The 24,540-nt window shown below is 44.2% G+C and overlaps 2 protein-coding genes across 3 annotated transcripts in view; one reads left to right on the top strand and one right to left on the bottom strand.

Moving 5' to 3' along the window:
- The window catches only part of MICAL3 (microtubule associated monooxygenase, calponin and LIM domain containing 3), a 1,031,057-nt gene that overhangs the window by 462,593 nt on the left and 543,924 nt on the right, over positions 1-24,540 (top strand). The gene's annotated exons all lie outside the window — the stretch shown is intronic.
- LOC111526405 (cat eye syndrome critical region protein 2) overlaps positions 1-24,540 on the bottom strand; it is a 193,565-nt gene that overhangs the window by 71,539 nt on the left and 97,486 nt on the right. Inside the window, exon 2 of one of the 2 annotated variants that reach the window (XM_023192096.2) lies at positions 6,030-6,124. In XM_023192096.2, coding sequence (XP_023047864.1) covers positions 6,030-6,124 — 95 coding nt within the window. Of the gene's footprint in view, positions 1-6,029; positions 6,125-24,540 lie in introns of those variants that run through there. The other variant, XM_023192097.2, reaches the window with a different exon arrangement.

Here is a 24,540-nt window from a genome sequence, read left to right as displayed (position 1 = left end):
CTCTCACCTCATCCTCCCAGAGTGCTGGGATTACAGGCATGAGCCACTGTGTGGCAGCCTTCCTTATATCCTTATTCTATAAGCTGTTTTCTATCATTGAAATTTTTTAATTTTTACATTTGATCTTTTTTGTTCAAAATGAAGACAAAAACACACACATCAGCCTAGGCCTACACAGGGTCAGGATCATCAATATTACTGTCTTCTGCCTCGACATCTTGTCCCACTGGAACATCTTCAGGGCACTAACATGCATGGTGCTGTCATCTCCTATAACAATGCCTTCTTCTGGAATCTCTTCTGAAGGACCTGCCTGAGGCTGTTGTGTATTATAGACAAAACAGCTAGGCCAGCCTTGGTGGCTCACACGTGTAATCTCAGCACTTTCGGAGGCTGAGGCAGGCAGATCACTTGTGGTCAGGAGTTCAAAACCATCCTGGCCAACATGGTGAAACCTTATCTCTACCCCAAAATAAAGAAATTAGATGGGCCTGGTGGTACACGCCTGGAGTCCCAGCTACTTGTGAGGCTGACGTGGGAGGATCATTTGAACCCAGGAGGTGGAGGTTGCAGGGAGTCAAGGCTATACCACTACATTCCAGCCTGGGTGCCAGAGACCCCGTCTTAAAAAAAACTAAACGAAACTAGAAGGAATACACTCTAAAATAATGATTAAAAGTACGGCATAGTAAACACAGAAACCAGTAAGAGTTGTTTACTGTTAAGTATGACATGGTGTACATGACTGTATGTGCTATGTCTTTATGTGACTGGTAATACACTAGGTTTGTTTACACCATCATCACAACCACGTGAGTAATGCATGTGCATGTTACAAGGGCAACGATGTCTCTAGGGGACAAGAATATTCATCTCCATCACAAGCTCGTGTGACCACTGTCGTATATGAGGTCTGCCACTGAACAAAATGACATTACGTGATGCATGCCTGTATTGACTATCTGGCCCTTTACAGAAAATATTTGCTGGCCCCTGTTCTAAAACATGCAAACTACAATGGAAAAGGATACGGGAAGTTGCTTGAGTCAAAGCCTGTTTTCTGCCGAGCCTTTGGAGGAACTAGGCATAGTGTTTCTATACATGATGGTTACTCTCATTAATCATTTCATTTAATCCTCATAGTAACTTAACTGAATACTGTCATTAATTCCATTTTATAGATGAGGCAAATTATGCATTAAGAAATTAAGTTCCTTTTTTTTTTTTTTTGAGATGCAGTCTCTCTCTGTCGCCCAGGCTGGAGTGCAATGGAGCAATCTCAGCTCACTGCAACCTCCGCCTCCCGGGTTGAAGCAATCTTCCCACCTCAGCCTCCTGAGTAGCTGGGACTACAGGTGTGCACCACCACACCTGGCTAATTTTTGTATTTTTAGTAGAGACGGGGTTTTACCACGTTGGCCAGACTGCTCTCGAACTCCTGACCTCAAGTGAACTGTCAGTCTTGGCCTCCCAAAGTGCTGGGACTACAGGCATGAGCCACCGTGCCCAGCTGAAATCAAGTAACTTTTTTAGCGGCATATAACAGCTTAGTTTTGGAGGCATAACAAGTAAACATTTACTGATCCAAATTTACTGATCTCTTTCTTTAGAATGAGATCAAAGTAGAACTGCAGGCAAGAATGAGTGTCCGTTCACAGTAGCTGCGTGTGGGAGCTCACTGACTGGACAGCATAACTATCACTTTAGGCAATTCCTTTCAGGAAAAAAACTCAAATAGACTGTAGTGTTCTTTCCTGTCCGGGTGCTCCGTTACACAGGTGTGTTCAGTTTGTGAAAATTCATTGAGCTGTAGAATTAGGAAATGAGCACTTTTCTGTGTTTCTGTGTGCATATTATACATGAGTAATAAGTTTCAAGATGACGGCTGTCACCTGGTACCTTGATCATACCCCTGTAAACCGTCTTGAGCTAAATACACCCAGTCGTGGTTTGCCCAGGTTCCTGACCCATAGAAATTGTATGATTACAAATTTTTGTAGTTTCAAGTTGCTAAGTTTTAGGGTAATTTGTTACTTAACAGTGGATAACTAATACAGCCTGAAGTAGACACGAATATTAACACTGAAAAGAGAGACAGATAATAATCCTAGAAAGTCAAAAGAATATTAACTTAAGAAAAAAACCAACGTCAATAAACTATGCAAATTAAAGACAGATATAGGGATACGGTATTCTATTATTTAATAAATACTTGTAGGGGCAAGGCACAGTGGCTCACACCTGTAATTCCAGCACTATGAGAGGCCAAGGCAGCAGGATCACTTGAGACCAGGAGTTCAAGACCAGCCAGGGGAACACAGACTTTGCCTCTACAAAAAATTGTTAAAAGTCAGCTGGGAATGGTGGCGCAGTCCTGTACTGAGCTACTCAGGAAGCTGAGGTGGGAGGACTGCTAGAGCCCAGGAGGTCGAGGCTACAGTGAGACAGGATCCTGCCACTGTACTCCAGCCTGGGTGAAAGAGCAAGATCCTGTCCAAAAAAAAAAAAGAAAGACTATATTGCAGAGATGTCAATTTTGCCCAAATTTCTTCAGAAGTTTATTTGATTCTAGTTAGAATGATTAGATAAGCGGATTTCTTAAAGAACATGACATAACTTTGTAACCACCATCTGGAAGAACAAACAAGCAGAATTAGTTAAGACCCATTTTAAACAGAAGGATGAATTAGAGGGATGAACTCTGCCATAGAGGAATATCCTATGAGAGAAAACAGCCCATATATGAAGGCTCAGTTCACAAGTCACTTTCTTACCCCAGGTTATATGCTCTGTTAATATGTTGTATTTTTATTTCTAAGCACTTACTACTGTAATTACATAACTGGCAACTATATAATCAGTACTGTAATCATTAGTGGACCTCCCTGTCAGAACGGTGAGCTCTAAGAGACCTGGTGAGTGTTTGTGCCGCCAGTACCTACTAGTCTGTTTACAGAGGGCTCACAAGGATCACGCAAGCAGACACTCTCATGCAGTGATCATTTAAGGCTAAAACACAACCACCTCTGTGACAGGGAGCCTGGCAAAAACCTTTAAGCCTTGCTTAAAACGAAGATCTTAAATGGGCATATCTTTTGACTGAGTGAAGCACTTCCAGGAACCTGGTGAATTTTGAACAAAGCTATGCATTATAATGTTTATAACTGCTAAAAGCTAGACATAACTGTCAGCTATCAGACTGGATTATCTGACAATGACATTTAGAGAAAATGTGGTTACAAGAAAACTGATTACTATAATGAAAAAAAATTCCAGGTTATGAAAATGTGGAATTAAATACAAGGTATGAATCTAACAGTGCTTAAAAAATACAAACTCCCAAGTCTGCATCCTAAATAGAGAATGGAAGAAAATATTCTAAGGTATACTTTATGTGTATTTGTATTTATAAATACAACCTGGGTATCCTAGGGGGAAAAGCCGTTATACTGAGTGCAGAAGCAGTGAGTCTCCCCTAGGGAACGCAGACTTCCACCCTGAGAAAAACAGCACTGACATCTCTTTCTTCCCTTGTATACAACTTTATTGCTCATTAACAACAAGCATCGTTTCCCAGCCCTAACAGACTGAATTCATTAGAACAGAAATATTGGATACTGGCAGGGCACAGTGGCTCACGCCTGTAATCCCAGCACTTTGGGAGGCCGAGGCAGGCGGATCACGAGCTCAGGAGATTGAGACCATCCTGGCTAACACGGTGAAACCCCGTCTCTACTAAAAATACAAAAAATCAGCCGGGCGTGGTGTCGGGCACCTGTAGTCCCTGCTGAGGCAGGCGAATGGCGTGAACCCGGGAGGCGGAGCTTGCAGTGAGCCGAGATTGCGTCACCGCACTCCAGCCTGGGTGACAGTGCGAGACAAGGTCTCCAAAAAAAAAAAAAAAAATTCATACCATAAACCATCACAACTTAAACCCCCTACACGGCATCAGAGGGCAAGAGCCTGGAAAACCCATTGCATCTCACCTTTTTGTGAGCTTGCCCTGCAGTTCTGTCCTATATAGACACGTAGCAAAGAAATGTGTATTAAGATCAAAACAAGAGGTCCTATTAGGACTCTCCTTTATTTGTCATACATCACATTTTGCTCAAAGTCTCTACACATCTCAAAGGCACTGGAGAGCTGTTTACACCTTGCCGTTAAGGGGTAAGGGTGCTTCAGCTGCAAGTTAATTACATCACTGCTGCTGGCTATGTAACCAACAGAAGCTACTCAAATGACAGAAACGTAATAAAAACTAGTTTTGATTTCTTAGGCAATACTTTACCAATACTGCAAACAAAATCAGAAAAATGCAAATATAAGAAGAAGGAATTCTACACTAGTCGACTTCAATAACTGGAAAGACTGGGAAGATGGTTCAGATGAAGACAGGTCTAATTTTGATCGTTTCTCTGAGATGATGAACAACATGGGTGGTGATGAGAATGTAGATTTACCAGAAGTAGATGGAGCAGATGATGATTCACAAGACAGTGATGATGCAAAAATGCCAGTTCTGGAGTAAGGAATATTGTCATCACCTGGATTTTGAGAAAGAAAAATAACTTCTCTGCAAGATTTCATAATTGAGAGAATTCCTGAGTTGACAGCTCTAAAGGCAGATGCTGTATTTGCCTACTTTAACTCATTTTTCAACCTGTTTGTTTTTTAAAAGGCTTCACTAAGGGTTGATATGTACCATTGTATGGGGCAATTTTAAGTCAGCTAAGGCAATAACCTTATGCATGAACATTTCCCACTTTCATGAAGGTGTTGAGGTCCTAGGCAATTGATGTAGCTGTTGTGATAAATAAAAACATCTCACCTAAGTCTCCTTTTCTTCATAACACAGATACTGACATGATAGGAAGCTCCCAGCTTAGGGAAAGAGAACTAAATTTTAGATCACAGAACGTGGATTCAAAAGTGGCTGGAACAAATTGGCTGACACCTTACTGGTAATCTGCTATTCGTGTTATCCTTCAGGATTATTCCACTAACATTTATTTTTCAAAAAATTTACTTCACATTATTCTACGTAAGTGTTCACTTGTCAGTGTTCCAGGTGTATCTTAGCTATAACCAGAGAATGCCCTAACTTAGATGGTTTTTGAAGCCTATACATTTGGTATTGTTTGACCCTTAAGCTCTTACATCTCAGCATGGAGGACAAAGAAAGCTGTACATTGCTGGTTGAGAGTCTGTACATTTAGACCAGATTTGTATTTGCACTGTCGAGTATGGCAAATGAGTGAAAAATGTTTCATACACTATTGGATTTTTTATTTCTTTTTTTGATTCAGTTTATATCAGGGCTGAAAACCTCAATTTATGTTCATGATAGTGGGGATTTTTAAAAAGTCTACATTCTTTCTAATAAACTGTTGGAATACTTCAAAAAAAAAAGAAATTCTACACTAAAATATGTTAGCTGGGGTATCCAAGAGTAAGCCATAGGGATTTGTGAGAATGAAATAAACTCAAAGATGACGATGGAATAAAAGCTCAACTGCGGAATGAGCCAAACACAGCCTGGGAACTCACATGTACGTCTTCCATCTACACTGTTCCGTGATGGCTAAGGATCGGTTCCGGTTTGTCACAGGAGACAGGAAACATCACTACGGCTGGTTAATTAGTTCTCCGCGCAGGAAATGCTTAGAAAGGGCCAGGCGCGGTGGCTCAAGCCTGTAATCCCAGCACTTGGGGAGGCCGAGACGGGAGGATCACGAGGTCGGGAGATCAAGGCCATCTTGGCTAACACGGTGAAACCCCGTCTCTACTAAAAAATACAAAAAACAAACGAACAAACAAAAAAAACCAACTAGCTGGGCGACGTGGCGGGCACCTGTAGTCCCAGCTACTAGGGAGGCTGAGGCAGGAGAATGGCATGAACCCGGGAGGCAGAGCTTGCAGGGAGCTGAGATCCGGTCACTGCATTCCAGCCTGGGCAACTGAGCAAGACTCCGTCTCAAAAAAAAAAAAAGAAAAGAAAAGAAATGCTTAGAAAGATCAGAATTACTCACGTGATATCTCTTCGTTGATAGCAGCCCTGAAGCAGGCAGGCAATCAGGTCACTGATAAACTCCACGTCATCTCTGTGAAGAGCGGCTTCTAACTCCTGAGGGAGGGAGAGAGGGAAGTTGAGAAATCAGACAGACAGAGATTTCTTAAAATATACCGCCCCTCCCTACCGCCAGCACAAGCCCCAAAAACTGAAAGGTCCCAGTAGCGGAAGGACTTGAAAGAGATCACCTCTGCCCTTCCTTCTGGCTACTGTGAGAAGAGCAACCAGATTCCATGTTTTCGTTTTCCTGGGGTTTTATTTCTCCCACTACTCCCTCCCCAGCCCCATTCCTCTTACCTGCACATGAGAAGAAACACATGTAACTCTTTTTGATAAATCAATTCTAGCTGCATAATTAAAGAGCTTAACTCTCTGATTATACATAATCGAGTATAAATACAAACGTGCTGTACTGCTTTCTATTTTAATCGCAAAAGAGAGGAAAGGAGCGCTCATGTAATTGTTTATCAAGTATTTGTCATTCACTTAATGTTCTCAAGAGATAAACCATCTGCAACAGCTTTAAAGAACCACTATATTTTGAACGGCAAGTGTTAGTAAGCGGGAACGAGAATTTTTATTTTGGGACGCCACACCTACATGGCTGATGAAAGGTGATTGCGAGAACCAAGGCTAATCTTACATCATCTAAACAGAATGAGGTAACGTCTGTGTGAATGTCTTTGCTTTCCTTGGGGTTCAGCTTGCCTCGACACGGTATTCCAACAAGGAATTGTTTGGAAAGGGGCCACTGGACAAAAAGTGGTGGTGGGGAACTTTAGGAGATCCTATTTCCCTTCTCAACAACCCCAAAATAAGCAGGTATTTTCTTAGATGACAGAGTATTTTCTAGGTCATCAGGTCTCATATTAGAAAAGTTTGCCCACATTCTTTCAACCAGGATGCAATCTTCTGCATGCAAATCATTTCCCAAGAGTCTGCTCCCTATGGTTTGACTTGCTCATAACCAGATCAATAATCCCCAGAAAAACCAAACTTTTGACAATCTTATTAATGGTTCTGAAAAGTACGAGATGTGCATAAGATGCAAGTTCTGATTTTAACGCAATTACATGGTAGCAGACACAAAACAGGGTAGTTTGCTTCTCATATAGAAATAATATGGCTCTGGCCAGGCATGGTGGCTCACTTGAGGTCAAGAAATCGAGACCAGCCTGGCCAACGTGGTCAAACCCTGTCTCTACTACAAATACAAAAATTAGCCAGGTGCGGTGGCATGCACCTGTGATCCCAGCTACTGAGGCTGAGACACAAGAATCGCTTGAACCCAGGAGGCGGCGATTGCAGTGAAATGAGATCATGCCAGCGTACTCCGGCCTGGGCGACAGAGTGAGACACTGTCTCAAACAAACAAAAAACACAAACCAATCAGTACCGGCAGGTACAGAAAGCACGCTATGGGAGCTAAGAAGAAAAAGGGTTACTTCTGCTGTGGAAGCCTGGGAGATTTCGTGAGATGGGAATTGTGACTGAGTGACAATGGGGAGAGAGGCAGGGCATGACCAGGTGCAGGAGGATATTAGGTTCAGTTTAACTATTCTGTAGATTATGTGGAGGCGAGTAATGTGAGCTGAGATTGACAGGCGATCCTGAATACCCAGCTAATGAGTTTGGCCTTTCTTCGGGAGACAATGGAGATCCACCTCAGTTTATTTCTATAGAGGAGAGGCAAAGTGAGACTAATCTAGCTGCTGTGTATATACAAGGAATTCTAGTGGTGGAGGGTGGGAGGGGAGATGTTAGCCCAAGCAGCGGCGCAGGAAGAAGGTTCTGAAGGACTTACTAAATGAGAGAAAGGAGAAACAGGAATTCAAGATCTGCCAGAATTAAAGGCCAGCCGAGGCGATGGAAGACTTGATTGGCTCATGTTTTAAGCTGGGCACTGGGCAAGCCTCCCAGTGACTTATAACAGAAGCGAAATCCTCAAAGCAAAAAGTCCCAGGTCATCTCATTTGATAGGAAGTCAGAATCAGAGCTGGAAATGAAACTACAGATCACATATTTCCATTCTCTCAATTTAAAGATGTAGAAACTAGCGGGGTGTGGTGGCGCATGCCTACAGTCCCAGATACTTGGGAGGCTGAGGTAGGAGGATCACTGAGCCCAGGAGTTTGAGACCAGCCTGGCCAACACAGCAAGACTCTGTTTCTTTTAGGGGAGAAAAAACAACAACAACAAGATAAAGAAACTAGTTCCAGAAAGGTTAATTGGCTTCTCCAAGGGCACTCAGCAAATCAAGGACAGAGCAGAGTGGAAACCCAGGTCACCGAGTCCAGTGTTCTTCCCACAATTGCTCCCCCCGGTCAATGTTCTCCATGCTAGAAAGGCCTGATAGTTTCTACAATTACAACCACCACCCCAACCACTGTGTATTTTCTCTAAGCCCTCACATGTATCACTGTCCCTGGGTGGAAATCCTGTCCCTCTGCCAAACCGTACTGTAGTTCTTCAGGGGAGCAACTTTACCTGCAAAGTCTTCCCAGCCAAGCTCCCCCACGCTGCTGCCGCCAGTGCTCGCTGTCACTGTGGCGGCCATCCACGCACCCCCGCACCTTTCTATGGGTCCTGTTCTGTTCCCTCCCCTGCCATCATAAACTAAGAGCACAATCGGATCGTGATGAAAGGTGCTACAATCTGCACTAACCGGTTTCTCCTAAGATTTTTTAACGCATGGAAGTACCAAATTAAATAATAAAGGCAACACTGGAGGCCGAGGTGGGAGGATTGCTTAGAGCCAGGAGTTCAAGACCAGCTGAGCAACACAGCGAGACCCCATCTCTACAGAAATAAGTAAATAAATAAATAAATAACAAAGGCCACATTTGAGAAGATAAGCTAAGAACTACGAGGGTATTCCCAAGGAGAGGACTGCATAAACTTTGCCATATGGTTCATGTGGCATCTCTTCAGAGGATCGCTTTTGTTATGTGGTTTCCAGGAAATCTAATTACCTTTCTCTCCATCTCCGCCTTCTGCACACAGACATCCTCTTCTGGCTTCCACCTTTATCACGGCCATTTTCACCAGCGCTGCCTAGGTTCTAGCTACAATACTAGCCTCCAAGGAGGCAAGACAAGTTTTCCACATTGTAGCAATAATGTCAGGAATGTCTTTTCTTCAGAACACAATAGAAAGTAGAATATCAGGGATGCTGGACTAACTCTTCCAAGGAGAACTGAAGAGGCTTAAATGGTCTCTGAAGGGACACACGTAGGGAGAGGAACTCTGCGTCCTTTATTAAATATTCCATCTCTTCTCCCTTACCTGCCATATTCTCCATTTCACCATCCCTGGAATATAGTAACTAACTCATGAAGTCATTAAAAACAGGGTTCAAAATGTAAAATTGCTTTTTAAATATAACTCTAATATAACTCTATGATATTACGTTTAATGTATCAGAAGCCACCCAGAAAACCCACCAAAAAATGTGCAGGTCCAAGCTAACTTGTGACGTGATGAAGTCATTGCTGAACTTACCCCTGGAGCTCAGCAGAACTTAAAATGCAGAATCAGTAAAGATGAGAACCAAGAATAGGTGATGAACCCCTGGAGAGCAAAGCCTTTTCTCTTTCCCTTTATAACTATAAACCCCCGCAGTCAGTACCAAATGGATAAACCAAGGCACAGTAAACACAATCCCTGGCCTCACCATTCTGTGATGAAATACGGAGGAAGAATGTTTTATCAAAACAGCCAAGAAGGAAAGAAACAGGAAAGCTATTTTTAATCCTGCTGAATAAAAGAAATGGCCAAACAGTTAAAATGTTGGCTAATCGGTTAAAATGTCTTCCCAATATTTTAATGGGTATGGTGTTTCAGATATGCGGCTGGCATTTGGAAGATGAAAAAGTCTTGGATATCTGTTTGACAACAATGTGAATCTACTTAATGTTACTGAACTCACCACTTTACAATGTGTTTACTACAAAAAAATTTTTATCACATTCAAAGTGTCTGTTTTCAAGGGTTGCAATGATTAAATGAAGCAATGGCACACAGTAAACACTACATGGAAACATTTACCTTACAATTATTTCATCTTCCTCGCAATGATTGTGGAAAAACAGCAGAGTATCCTTCTCAAAATTCAGAGGTTTCTGAACAAGAGAAATTCAGATGCTTTTAGTAACATGGCCTGCGGTGTTCATGTGCCAATAAAACTATCTGCAAGAACGATCTGGAAATCCAGGTTACTACTTACAAAGCTTTACCACTTAAGGTTTCAACCCAGAGCTTAAGTCTTAGACTATGGCAATAAGGGACTCTACTAAAAATCTCCACCCAACCTTTTCTCGCTTTTTTCTTCTCACTTTCTCTCCTCCTCTTTTGTATTTCCTTTTCACTGTGAGCATTGAGCTGTGAGCACAGAAATCTGAACTTTGCCAAGATGCTCTGGGACAGAAGAGGAAGGGGGGAAAAACAGCAGAAAAGACAGCTAATCAGCATAGGGCAGGGAGACCCGTTACCACTGCCCCTCTGCAGCTTCAGAGAGTAGCTGAAGGGAGTAACAGGATTTGCCGCCTTTGCAGCTGGCATCACAGCTCATTAGGGAAGTCTGTTCCACATCCTTCCACCTTCTCCACCCTCAACAACAAATCCTTCGAGCCGTGCAGTGGCTGCTGGGAAAAGAACTCAGAAGTGAGCAAGGGGACTAGCCCCAACCTCGCACAGCAGCGGGAAGCAGCAGAAGAAACAGGGCCTTTACCATACCTCTTAAGAAAAGCAGTTAACCATTCTGCACTTCGTAAAGTCCTGCCTGCCTCATACACGAAGATAATTTCCACACTGGAGACAGTCAGGTGACATATGCAGGATATTGCTAAATGCCTTTATTGTAACCCTAACAACCCACTTAATACACCTTTTCTTAAATAACATTACAGGTGCCTTTTCTTGTTTGATGTGTTTCTAATCCCTGTATACATTTTCATTAATCTTTTGCTAAAAGGGTAGTAAAGACAGAAAGTCTTTTCTTCAACTTCTGATTAAGGATCGAGATCATAGATTTGCACTGGTGCCATTCGGTCACCGTAATTCCTTTGAGTGTATTTAAGGAGGGGGAAAATGTTTAAAGAAAAAAAAAATCATGTTTGTTGTATTTTATTTAAGAGGGTTACAAATCTTCCTAATGTGCACAGGCACCAACTACTGCGTAGCATCTCTGTCAAAGATCTGGCTTCGTATCGGACCCAGAACCGCGCGGACACAAAGGAGATGCAAAGCAGGCCTCCTGAAGGCCTGTCCCAGCTGCTATCCAAGAGAGAATGCCTGGAGTGTGGGCTCAGAAATACAGAAAGAAAAAAAGCACACTGGCCTCCAGAAGGCTCCCCTGACTTTGACAGCTGATGCTTTCTAACTTGGTATAAATTAATTTAATCCCAAAGGCATGCCTCATGCCAATTTACACTGTAAAGTATAAATCAGCTCAAGTGGGTATAATGGTGAGGGACCTGAAACCAGCTATATAACACTTTCAGTTGGCCAAGAGATGTATCCCAGGAGTCCCCAAAGGCTGGCCAGGTCCGTGTTGCTGCTTTGCTGCCACCATGTCATTCCTCTCAGCCTTCCATCAAACAGCTGTGTCACTGGCTCAATGCTGAGTAACACCGAAAGGAAACCAAAATAGCTCCTCCCTCAAATATGACTACAACTCTAAAATATTAGGTTAACTAGAAAATATTAATTATACCAATATATGCGTAAATCTAGAACAGGGTTTTCTGAAAACGTGTAAATTACTAAAACTGGCTCCAGAAGTTTAAAAAGGCTAAGAAGAAGCTCCTTGAGTCTTCTCCCATTAAAAAATGTCCATATAGCCAGGCGTGGTGGCTCACACCTGAAATCCCAGCACTTTGAGAGGCAGAGGTGGGTGGATCACCTGAGGTCAGGAGTTCGAGACCCACCTGGCCAACATGGTGAAACCCTGTCTCGACTAACATGCCAAAATTAGCCAGGCGTGATGGTGAGTGCCTGTAATCCCAACTACTGGGAAGGCTGAGGCAGAAGAATCGCTTGAACCCAGGAGGCAGAGGTCGCAGTGAGCCAAGATCGTACCCACTGCACTCCAGCCTGGCGACAGAGCCAGAGTATCTCAGAAACAAAACAAAACACCACCACCACCACCACCAACAAAAAGCCCATATTAACAATTCCTGAGCGCTGTGAAAGTTGGAAACTATGCAGTATGTTCTAGGTTTGATGAATCCAAGTTTGATTGTTTTTCTCTTTGTTCAAAAGTCTTTGGTGTCTCCCCAATACGTAACACAAGTTCCTAGGTGACTAGAACAATTATACTAGGTAACTAGTATACTGGACACGCACGGCCAGAGACAAAATCTGGAAAAGCAGGTTCGCAGCTGACCACAGACAGCCTCAGATACCAGATAGTCAACTGGACTTCATCGCTTAGACCCCATTTTCCAGTTAGGATGTGAGTGTTCCCTGGCTTCCACGGTGTGTGGCTGGAATATAAAAAGCCAAAGGGTAAAAATGGCATAGGTTCCTAGAGACTTTGACTTTGTGTTGTTGTTGCTTGTTGTTTGGGAGAATATTTTTACCTTAAACACTTGCATGACTCTTAAAGATAAAATGAGAGGTGTCATTAGAGAATTTATGTTCAGAGCTGCTTTGGAATCTAGCTCCAGGCCTCTGAGGTTTGGAATCATCACTCTCTGCTACTAGGAGATCACTGTTGAATTAGTTGGAAATTGTGTGGGTACTGGGGAGTCACCAAAGACTTTGAACAAAGAAAAGAAAGAATAATCAAACTTGGAAGGTTAATTTGGATGTGGTCTGCAGATCACACTGTTAGGGAGAGACTGCAGGGCGAGAAGAACCCTGGTCTAGTCTGGAGGTGATGGGGCGAATACTAGAAATGACAGCAGAAATGGAAAGAAATGATGAAAGAACAGTTTCAGACACACAGTCAATAGGGTTTTGCAACTAACTGTAGATGGAGAAAAACGGACAAGGAAAATTTTAGTTAAGTTTTACTCCTGTCCAGGAAAAGAAAGCGTTATAGTATCTTCAAAGGATAAACAGAAATAGGGGAGATAAAAGATGGGGGGGGGATGGTGAGTGATGCCAGAGATAAGGTCCTGGAAGTTTAACATGGGACTTCATCTTCCAATGTTCTAGGTCCGGTTGCTCTTACATGATTGTGTCCTGGTCTCCTGTGTAAGAATGATGAAAATGTACATAATTATTTTTTTTAAACTATCTCGGCTCATTGCAACCTCCACCTCTCGAGTTCAAGCGATTCTGTAGCCCCAGCCACCCGAGAAGCTGGGACTACAGTCATGCACCACCACCCCCAGCTATTTTTTTGTATTTTTAGTAGAGACGGGGTTTCACCATGTTGGTCAGGCTGGCCTCAAACTCCTGACCTCAAATGATCTGCCCACCTCAGCCTCCCAAAGTGTTGGGATTATAGGTGTGAGCAACCATGCCTGGCCCACAGAAAATTTTATATACAATTCCAGTGTGTTTGTCTGTGAGTGTGGTAGGTTCCTGTGACTGAATCAATTCAATCAGCTCAGCATCTTATGGACCTGTGATAGTGGGAAGCCACACAAGCAGAATGGCAGCCGTGTTATCTGAAGACATACTATGTGCCAGGCTCTGTGTTATGTGCTGGGGACACAAAGAAGAAAAAGAGGACCCTGCCCTCAAGTAGCAAAGATCTAGAAGGGAGGACAGGCAAAAAAAACAGTAACCTTTTTCATGCAATGTGATGGACGCCACGGCAGAGGCATGCTGCTATGAAGACAGCAACAGCTGAAAGGCCAGCAGGAGCCAGCAGGCATGCAAGAGATGAGGGCAACGGCACAGTACTCCAGCAACATGCAGGTCACCGCCAAGGAAGAAACGCTAAGGTGAGCGTATGTATGAAGATTTCCAGACATGCTTGAAATCCAATCAAGAAGAAATCTGGTAAGGTAGGACAACTAGAACAGCCCGGGTAGGATTATAGTGAAGAAAAGAGAATTGGATTCTTACTGAACAAAAGAATGTTATCATCAAAAGAGGATGCGCTGTATGCTGTCCATGATGAGAAAGAGGTCCCAAAATAAAGAACTGGCAGTAATCACCCCCGTGCTGGGGGAGAGACGGTGATGACGCACTGTCATGGGCCAAGAATACTTCATCAGCCCTGGGAGAAATGACCCCGTCAAAACAAATGCTTTCCCTTCTGATTCTCAACTCCTAGTACTGGAAGGGTGGTGTGTGTTGAGTGGCAGGTAAACGTGAGTGAAAAGTACTGCTGGTCTCAGTGTGTCCCCCAAAGCTCAAGTACTAGAAAGCTAATCCCTAGTGCAACAGTGTAGGGAGGTGGTGCCTAACTTGGGTCAGGGGGCCCCTGAATGGATTAATGCCATCTTGGGAGTGGGGTAGTTATCAAGAAAGTGGTTTCCTTTGCGAATGAATTTTGTGGTCTTGCTCACTTCCTCTCACCTTCTCATCCTCCTGCCTCTCACCATGGGATGACAAGGTGCCACACAACAGCCCTCAGCAGATGCTGGCACTCTGATACTGGATTTCCCAGCCTGAAGAACTAGGAGAAATACATTTCTTTTCTTTATAAATTACTCAGTCTGTGGTATTTTGTTATGGCAAAACAGTATGGACTAAGACAGTTATATATCCAATTTTAAATACAAGAAATAAAATTCTGAGACTTGGGACCTATGGTTATCAAGGGGCTGGGGGTTGCTGGTTTTTTTGGAGACAGGGTTCTCGCTCTGTCGCTCAGGCTGAAATGCAGTGGTATGATCTCACTGCAGCCGCCACCTTCCAGGCTCAAGTGATTCACATCAGCCTCTGAGTAGCTGGGACTACACGCATGCACCAACAAACTCAGCTAATTAAAAAAAAATCTTTTTGTAGAGATGGGATCTCACTATGTTGCCCAGGCTGGTCTTCAACTCCTGGCCTCAAACAATCCTCCTGCCTCAGCCTCCCAAACTGCTGGGATTACAGGCGTGAGCCACCACGCCCGGCCCCAGGACCTTGTAAAAAGTGCCCCGAGTGCATCTGATGATCAGGCACATTGGGGAATCTGCTCAGGAAGTAAGCACTAGATCTCAGCCCCTCCCCTTTGTTATCACTGTGGGGCTCACCGAGTCCTGTCCTAAGGCTTTCATGGCATCTACAGATACGTTCCTCAAAGCGAGTCACCCAGCTGAGAGAGATCTCACACGTGTTCTGATTGTTCACTGGCTTCTCATAAGAGGATTATGCTGCCCATCCTCACTGACATCAGACTTGTTCATATGGCCTGCTCATGAAAATGTTCTGGCCAATGAAACATGAGTGAAGTGACATATGCCACCTCTGAGCAGAAGCTGAAACGATTATCACACTGTTCAAGTATAGCTGTTTTCCCTTTATCCCAAATAAGAACTGCTCCTTTAATCTAGAAAGCAGAAGGAAGACAGAAAGCGCAGAGTCAACAGCTGATCTGGAAAAACTTTATGGACACTCCCCCCATGTTTCTGTGGCTGCTAAGTACTGAGCTTCTAGGATTGCTTGTTACTGCAGCACAGCCACGCAAAAGCACATACAGGCACGAGGAAGAGAGAAACGCTGAATGTAAAGGGAAAAAAATGAAAGGTTTTGGCCAGGCGCAGTGGCTCACGCCTGTAATCCCTGCACTTTGGGAGGCCGAGGCGGGCGGATCACGAGGTCAGGAGTTCGAGACCAGCCTGACCAACAAGTGAAACTCCGTCTCTACTAAAAATACAAGAATTAGCCGGGCGTGGTGGCATGCGCCTGTAATCCCAGCTACTCAGGAGGCCGAGGCAGGAGAATTGCTTGAACCCAGGAGGCGCAGGTTGAGGTGAGCTGAGATAGCACCACTGCACTCCAGCCGGGGCAACACAGCAAGACTCCCTCTCAAAAAAAAACAAAGGCAAGGTTTTAAGTAATAATAGCAGTTCCCATCTTGGGGACAGATAGCAGGTTTCCAATCTTTAGCTTATTTACTCTGCACAAAACTCTCTGAAGTAGGTATTAATAGCATCACTTTACAGATAACTATCTCTCACAAAATAGAGTTACCTTCAATCCAAATGCTTACAAAGTTTCTTCTAAGATGCTAATTCAATTGTTTTAATTTTGAGTAACAGAAATTTGCATGCTTAAAGAAATTAGGGAAATGACAATAAATAGCCTGAAACAACCTCAATCAATGCAGGTTATGGATGTTTACAGAGGTCACCTGATTGAATCCATTTTAAAAGGAGGGGAAGGCCAGGCCCTCTGGCTCATGTCTGTAATCCCAGCACTCTGGGAGACCAGGAGATCAAGACCAGCCTGGTCAATATGGCAAAACTCTGTCTCTATTAAAAATATAAAAAATTAGTTGGCATAGTGGCATGTGCCTGTAATCCCAGCTACTCAGGAGGCTGAGGCAGGAGAATTGCTTAAACCTGGGAGGCGGAGGTTGCAGTGAGCCAACGAAATCATGCCACTGCACTCCAGCCTGGATGATGGAGCAAGACTCTATCTCAAAATAATAATCTAAATAAATAAATAAAGGAGTGGGGGGGGTACTTTACCATGTTCAATACATGCTGAGGATTCAATAGCATGCATTGTATTCTCATTTTTCAAATCACTTTAGGCAGGGTGCAGTGGCTCATGCCTGTAATCCCAGCAATTTGGGAGGCCGAGGTGCGTGGATGTTTGAGGACAGGAGTTCAAGACCTGCCTGACCAACATGGCAAAACCCTGTCTCTACTAAAAATACAAAAATTAGGCTGGGTGTGATGGCTCAGGCCTGTGATCCCAGCACTTTGGGAGGCTGAGGTGGGTGGATCATGAGGTCAGGCTTTCAAGACCAGCCTGGCCAAGATTGTGAAACCCTGTCTCTATTAAAAATACAAAAATTAGTTGGGCACGGTGGCAGGTGCCTATAATCTCAGCTACCAGGGAGGTTGAGCCAGGAGAATCATTTGAATCCAGGAGGTGGAGGTTGCAGTGAGCCGAGATTGCACCACTGCATTCCAGCCTGGGAGACAGAGCAAGACTCTGTCTCAAAAACAAAAAAAAAAAAGAAAAAGAAAAAATAGGTGGTGAATGCCTGTAATCCCAGCTACTAGGGAGGCTGAGGCATGAGAATCACTTTAACTCAGGAGGTGGAGATTGCAGTGAGCCAAGACTGTGCCACTGTACTCCAGCCTGGGAGACAGAGTGAGACTCAGTCTCAAACAAAACAAAACAAAACAAAACAAGTTTAAATATAAATATTTAAGTATTGGTGTTTTAATGATCATGAATGTGCACCTACTTATAGGTCAAATACCCAACTGTCAAGTGAATTAGAAATTGTGACTTAGAAAAATTTTCAGAAAATATTATCAGAAGTACACTCAAAAACTTAATAGTGAGGCTGACTTGCTCTCAAAAACTGTACATCAATACTTCCCTTCAAAAGGAAGTTCTAGAATGGGCACGATGGCTCATGGATGTAATCCCAATGCTTTGGGGGATTGAAGTGGGAGGACTGCTTGAGTCCAGAGTTTAAGACCAGCCTGGCAACTTTGTGAGATCTCATCTCTACCAAATTTTTTTTTAAATTAGCTAGATATGGTGGTGCATGCCTGCAGTCCAAGCTATTCAGGAGGCTGCGGAGGGAGGACTCGTTGAGCCCAGGAGTTCGTGGCTGCAGTGAGCTATGAGCATGCCTCTGTACTCCAGCCTGAACAACGAAGCAGAGGAGAGAGAGAAGGACCTTGCCTCAAAACAAAAAAAAGACTTTTATTCCTTAAAAATGTAATAAGCATAACAAATGTTGGTAGCTGCCAATATTAACTGAATCGGGCCAAGGTAGTGAGGGGTGGCAGAGCAAAGATGCCCTCTGTCAAACCCTAATCATCAGAGATAAGCAGCAGGGAGAATATGGCCACTTCTTTGACAACTTATTAAGAACTAGGAATTTTCTTATGTGGACACCTTTTTAAACTTGATACTAGTCAAGAAATTTCATCAGTTGGCCTAAAGGAAAGAAATTCCTGCCTAAGTAATTATCTGTCTCAACTGATGAAGCAGTTCACTAGTGAAACTTCATTAAAATGACTTGAAACCTCAGAGATGGTAACAAAAACCTCTATACAAAACCTTAGTGCCAGTATTAGTGATGCAAACAAATTTTCATTCCCACCACTGCACTGCAACCAAGTCAAATTTAACAAATGGTGCTCAGCCTTCATCATACTAAGTTTAAAAGCAGCATTTAAGTTAGTTGATGATTCTATCTTAAAATAATTTCTTCTCTTGGCTTTCAGGACACACCCACCCACCACCCCACTGCTATTTCTTTTCCATCTTTGCTGTTTTCCTCACCCTAACCCTCCAACTCTATCTGCTGGATAAACACCCCTTGAACCTCTCTTCTTTTCCCTGCTCTCCTTCCTTCCCTTTCTGTTCTACACCCATGGACCCTTGACAGCTCTTTCAGCATCAGGGCTCAAAATCCCATCCATTAGGTTGGCGCTCATTACACCTCCCCACCTCTCCTCAACTCCAGAGTCCCCTCATCCCACTGCCCGTTCCTGATGTCAGCAATGAATGTCAAACAGGCAGCGCAAACTTAACAGAACCAAACTGAACTCTGGATCTCACCTCTTCAAACCTCATTCCCTCTAACTCTCCAATCTCAGTAAACGACGTAGTTCTCTGGTTGCACCAGCAAAAACCTGAGGCATCCTTGACTCTTCCCTTTTTCTCTCTTCTCACATCTAGTCAATTAACAAATCCTGATGACTCTATTCAAAAGAGATTCAGAAACCCCTCTCTTCTCACACCATCTCCACGACCCATTTATCTGAGCTTCATACATTTAAAAGCTTCCTAACCAAACTCCCTGCTTCTCTCTGTCTGCTCCTCTTTTTTTTCTTTTTTTTTGAGAGGGAGTCTTGCTCTGTTGCCCAGGCTGGAGTGCAGTGGCCGGATCTCAGCTCACTGCAAGCTCCGCCTCCTGGGTTTACGCCATTCTCCTGCCTCAGCCTCCTGAGTAGCTGGGACTACAGGCGCCCGCCACGGTTTCTTTTTGTATTTTTTTTTAGTAGAGACGGGGTTTCACCGTGTTAGCCAGGATGGTCTCGATCTCCTGACGTCGTGATCCGCCCATCTCGGCCTCCCAAAGTGCTGGGATTACAGGCTTGAGCCACCGCGCCCGGCCTGTCTGCTCCTTATATCAACAGCTAGAGAGCCTTCGAAGTCAGTTGGAGCATTCCACCCCTTTGTACCAATGTCTCCTTTAGAACTAAATCCAAAGTTTATATGACCTCTAAGACTTCACCTTGTGCAGCCTCCTGCTGACACGCTAACTTCGCTTCTCACTACTCTCATCCTTGATTAACTCCCTAACTCATACTGGCCTCTTACCTGCTCCTCAAACATACTCAGCACTCCCGCCTGGGGCCTCTGCACTAGGCTCTGCCTGGAATACCCTCTCCCTCACTTTTTGTAGGTCCAGTCACTGTATCGTCCCTCTACTCTGTTTTATTTTTCTAAGTAACTTACCAGCTATTGATTATATGCATTTATTTTCTGTCTTCCACCATTATTAAGCAAACTCCTTGAGGACCTTTGTCTATTTTGGGTTTGTGGCTGTTTCCCCAAAATTGTATTTGCCCACAGAGAGTATTTACTAAATTTTTTTTGAGACGGAGTCTCGTTGCTGTGTTGCCTAGGCTGGAGTGCAGTGGTGCGATCTCGGCTCACTGCAACCTCCGCCTCCCAGGTTCAAGCAATTCTCTGCCTTGGCTTTCCGAGTAGCTGGGATTACAGGCGCCCACCACCACACCCGGCTAAGTTTTGATTTTTAGTAGAGATGGGGTTTCACCATCTTGGCCAGGCTGGCCTTGAACTCCTGACCTCATGATCCACCCACCTCAGCCTCCCAGAGTGCTGGGATTACAGGCGTGAGCCACCGTGCCCAGCTTTAGTAAATATTTTTAAAAATTAGCCAATTCCCACAATCCAGGAATCTCAACTTAACAAATGAGGTTAACCTATTTATGCCTAGTGTTCCATTATTGGAACACTAAGCATGTAGGAGTTATTCATATCCTACTGCTCAAGGTCATTGCCGAGGTCTGACTGCAAATTCAAATAATTGCAACCTCAGCCATAAATGGGTTTAAACATACACCCTAGGAAGAAATGCCCTAAATTCTAGCCATTAGAAGGGACAATAAGGAAAAATATGAATACTAAAAAGCATACCATGACAACAAAGCATCTGAAAACATTTTATGGCTACACTGAAGTTTCCTATGAAATAGTTTAAAAATTACCTAGTCTGTGAAAACTATTTTCTCCCAAAATTAAATCTGTAACTACAGGTTAAGTATCCCTTACCCAAAATGCATGAGAAGAGAAGCATTTTGGATTTCACATTTTTTAAAATTTTCGGATATTTTCATACACAAATTGAGGTATCATGGGGATGAGACCCAATGAAATTCCTTTATATTTCATATGCATCTCATACATATAACCTGAAGGTAACTTTACACAATATTTTAAATAATTCCGCGCATGAAACAGTTTTCTCTGTGTTTGGACTGCAACCTGTCATATAAGGTCAGGGTGGAATTTTCCACTTGTGGCATCAGGTCAGTGCTCAAAAACGGAGACCAACTGTGGTGGTTTAGGGATGCTCAACGTGTGTTCATTAGCAGAACAAATACAGGTGCTGCTCTCTGCGGGAAGGTTAAGCTGACCCATGGATTTAAGACACCAGCTAGAGAGAACCACTTCTTTAGGTCTACAGAGTGTCAAAGAGCACGCGGTGATGAAGAAAAGCTCCACTTTGAGCACATTTTTTTCTTTTCTTTTTTTGAGACGGAGTCTCGCTCTGTCGTCCAGGCTGGAGTGCAGTGGCGCGATCTCGGCTCACTGCAAGCTCCGCCTCCCGAGGAGCTGGGACTACAGGCGCCCGCCACCACGCCCGGCTAATTTTTGGTATTTTTTAGTAGAGACGGGGTTTCACTGTGTCAGCCAAGGTGGTCTCGATCTTCTGACCTCATGATCCGCCTACCTTGGCCTCCCAAAGTGCTGGGATTACAGGCGCGAGTCACCGTGTCCGGCCCATTTTGAGTATTCTTAAACCCATGTCTTTCTATCTGTACTGTCACTGCTCTAATATGGACACTGCTATGGTTTGTGTCTTCCAAAATTCACTGTGGTGGAACAAGAGGTAGGGCTTTTGGGAAGTGACTAAGTCATAAGGGTTCTGCACTGCCGGACGGGACTAAAATCCCTATGAAAGAGGCTCCAGATAGCTGCCTGACCATTCCATCTCTTCTGCTGTGTAACCACACTGTGAGAAGATGCCGCTGATGGAACAGGCCCTCACCAGACACTGAATCCGCTGGTGCTGTGGTGTAACGTCCTAGCCGCCAGACCTGTCAGAAAAAGTATTTCTGTAATAGCAGCAAGAATGGACTAAGACAGGCAGGGATTCTTTGTTTTTGTTTTTGTTTTTGGAGATGGAGTTTCCCTCTTGTTGCCCAGGCTGGGGTGCACTGGCACGATCTCAGCTCACTGCAACCTCCGCCTCCCAGGTTCCAGTGATTCTCCTGTCTCAGCCTCCCAGGTAGCTGAGACTACAGGCATGCACCACCACGCCTGCCGAGTTCTGTACTCTATCAGTAGAGATGGGGTTTCTCCATGTTGGTCAGGCTGATCTTGAACTCCTGACCTCAAGTGATCCACCTGCCTCGGCCTCCCAAAGAACTGGGATTACAGGCGTGAGCCACTGCGGCTGGCATCGGAAAGCAAGTTTTGATGACCTAAACTTCTCACCAGGACTTTCAACTGGTTCCCTATATCCAATACAGACTAAACCTCTGCCCGATTAAATTGGCTTAAATTAAATTCTGACAATATTGCTTTTGTGTAGAAGCGCAATTCAACAAATTGAGTGTGTATCTTGAGCTTAACATTCAAAGCCTCCCCAAATGACCTCACCCTACACCTTCTCAGTATCAAGATCTTTATCTTTTTTCTTTCTTTCTTTTTTTTTTTTTTCTGAGAGGGAGTCTTGCTCTGTTTCCCAGCCTGGAGTGCAGTGGCGCGATCTCGGCTCACTGCAAGCTCCACCTCCCAGGTTTACGCCATTCTCCTGCCTCAGCCTCCTCAGTAGCTGGGACTACAGGTGCTCGCCACCACGCCCGGGTAATTTTCTGTATTTTTAGTAGAGATTAGTAGAGACAGGGTTTCACCATGTTAGCCAGGATGGTGTCTATCTCCTGAGCTCATGATCCGCCCGCCTTGGCCTCCCAAAGTGCTGGGATTACAGGTGTGAGCCACCACACTTGGCTAAGATCTTTATCTGAAAAAAAAAGTAACAGGTACTGCCAAGCATGGTGGCTCATGTCTGTAGTCCCAGCACTTTGGGAGGCGGAGGCAGGTAGATCATGAGGTAACCAACATAGTGAAACCCCATCTCTACTAAAAATACAAAAATAAACCGGGTGTGGTGGTGTGCACCTGTAGTCCTAGCTGCTCAGGAGCCTGAGGGAGGAGAATTGCTTGAACCCGGGAGGCGGAGATTGCAGTGAGCCAAGGTCACGCCATTGTACTCCGGCCTGGGTGAGGCTCCATTTCAAAAAAAAAAAGTAACAGGCACTTCCCAGTCTTGACTCATGTTGTTTCTTCTGTTGGAATAGGCATGGTTTCTTCACTCCCACCGAATCCCATCACAGAGGAAAAACACGGGAAACATGTGGAATGAAGACTGACTGCTGTGTATTCCGGTGCACAAAGGCTTGCCCATGAGAAGGGCTCACACACTTGGGCTCACTGGAGTATGCTAATTGCTTTTACCTGGATAAATTGGTCTATTGATAAAGCCACCAAACTCCTCGCCAGGAGTTTCAGGGGAAAGTGCCTGGCAAATGATGGTAAATTCTATCTTTATTTATTTTTTCCTTTTTGTGGAGAACGGGGTCTCGCTATATTACCCAGGCAGGTCTTGAACTCCTGAGCTCCAGCTATCCTCCCGCCTCTGCCTCCCTGAGAGCTGTGATTACAGGCGTGAGCCACCGCACCCGGCTATGGTAAATTCTAAATGAGTCCTAACCCCAGTAGGAAGTACAGATGGGGTGGGGAATATAAGGAGTTTGGCTGTATCCATTTTTCTGCCTGAGGCATCTACCAACTTTGAATACTTGAAAGAGAATGGGACTGGAAAAATACTGTCTCACAAATGGAATATTTAAAAGGGGATAAAGGAAATAACTTTCTTTTAAAAAAATCACCATTGTTTTAGGAGACTGGTGTGAATCAAACCTAGTATCAGTAAGTTGTCTATCAGCAGTTGCTTTGGATAAAAATAAACTCTGAACCAACAGAGAAAGAGAAGAGAAGCTTTCCTCACATCAGATTGACTAGGATCTACAATCAACAGAACGTCCCACTTCTGCAAATAAGAGCTGCTGGTAGAGCAGCACAACCGGGGAAACCCATCGCAATAATGGGTGATTCCCAGATGCAGGGAATTAGGGAAGTAACCACAGGATTGACAGGTCTACAAAGAGACACAGTCACCCAAACAGGCCTCCAGGATGGAACTAACGGCCAGCTAAGACTAAGCCAAACTTGGCTAGTTTTTGTGGGGATGAAACACTGCTGCTAACCCCAGAAGAGACCTAGAAAGGATGAAGTCCTAGGCAAGAAAATAAAGATTTGGTATAAACATAAGAGATTTCCTTCCCCTCTGCCCTAAAAATGAAGTTTCACTTTGTGGGAGAGAAACCTGTGATGTGAAAATACAGGCTGCAGCTGTGTAGTGTTCATTAATGTGATTTAACTATTGGGATATAAGGAAACCGGGGATGACAGGCACTGGCTAGAGACAGAGACTCTCCACACAATCTAAGACTTGTCAACCTGAAGGTCTGAACTAAAATGAGAGGGGAAGAGAAAACTGACAGGGCAAGAAACTGAAGCCCCAGAATCAAGACACCTGGGTCACTGGGGAATACATGAATCACATGTGAATAACCTTCAGTCCCTCTTAAGAGGTCAGACACGGTGGCTCACACCTGTAATCCCCACACTTTGAGAGGCTGAGGTGGGCGGATCACCTGAGGTCAGGAGTTAGTGACCAGCCTGGCCAACATGGCAAAACCCCGTTTCTACTAAAAATACAAAAATTAGCTGGGCATGGTGGCACGCACCTGTAATCCCAGCTACTTGGGAGGCTGAGGCAGGAGAACTGCTTGAACCCAGGAGATAGAAGTTGTAGTGAACCGAGATGGTGCCACTGTCCTCCAGCCTGGGTGACAGAGCAAAAACTCTGTCTCAGAAAATTAAATCTAAATTTTTTCCAAAGAAGAAACCCCAGAGAAGACTTCCAAGTTGCAAGTGTACACAGAGAGGTGTCACAGGTGAAGGGCTATCAAAGACACCAAACTGCCTTCTGGGCTGGA

The sequence above is a fragment of the Piliocolobus tephrosceles genome, chromosome 19 (genome assembly GCF_002776525.5).
Source record: "Piliocolobus tephrosceles isolate RC106 chromosome 19, ASM277652v3, whole genome shotgun sequence".
NCBI classification, from domain to species: domain Eukaryota; kingdom Metazoa; phylum Chordata; class Mammalia; order Primates; family Cercopithecidae; genus Piliocolobus; species Piliocolobus tephrosceles.
The sequence above is the reverse complement of the archived record's forward strand: the minus strand, read 5'-3'. Positions and strand labels throughout refer to the sequence as shown.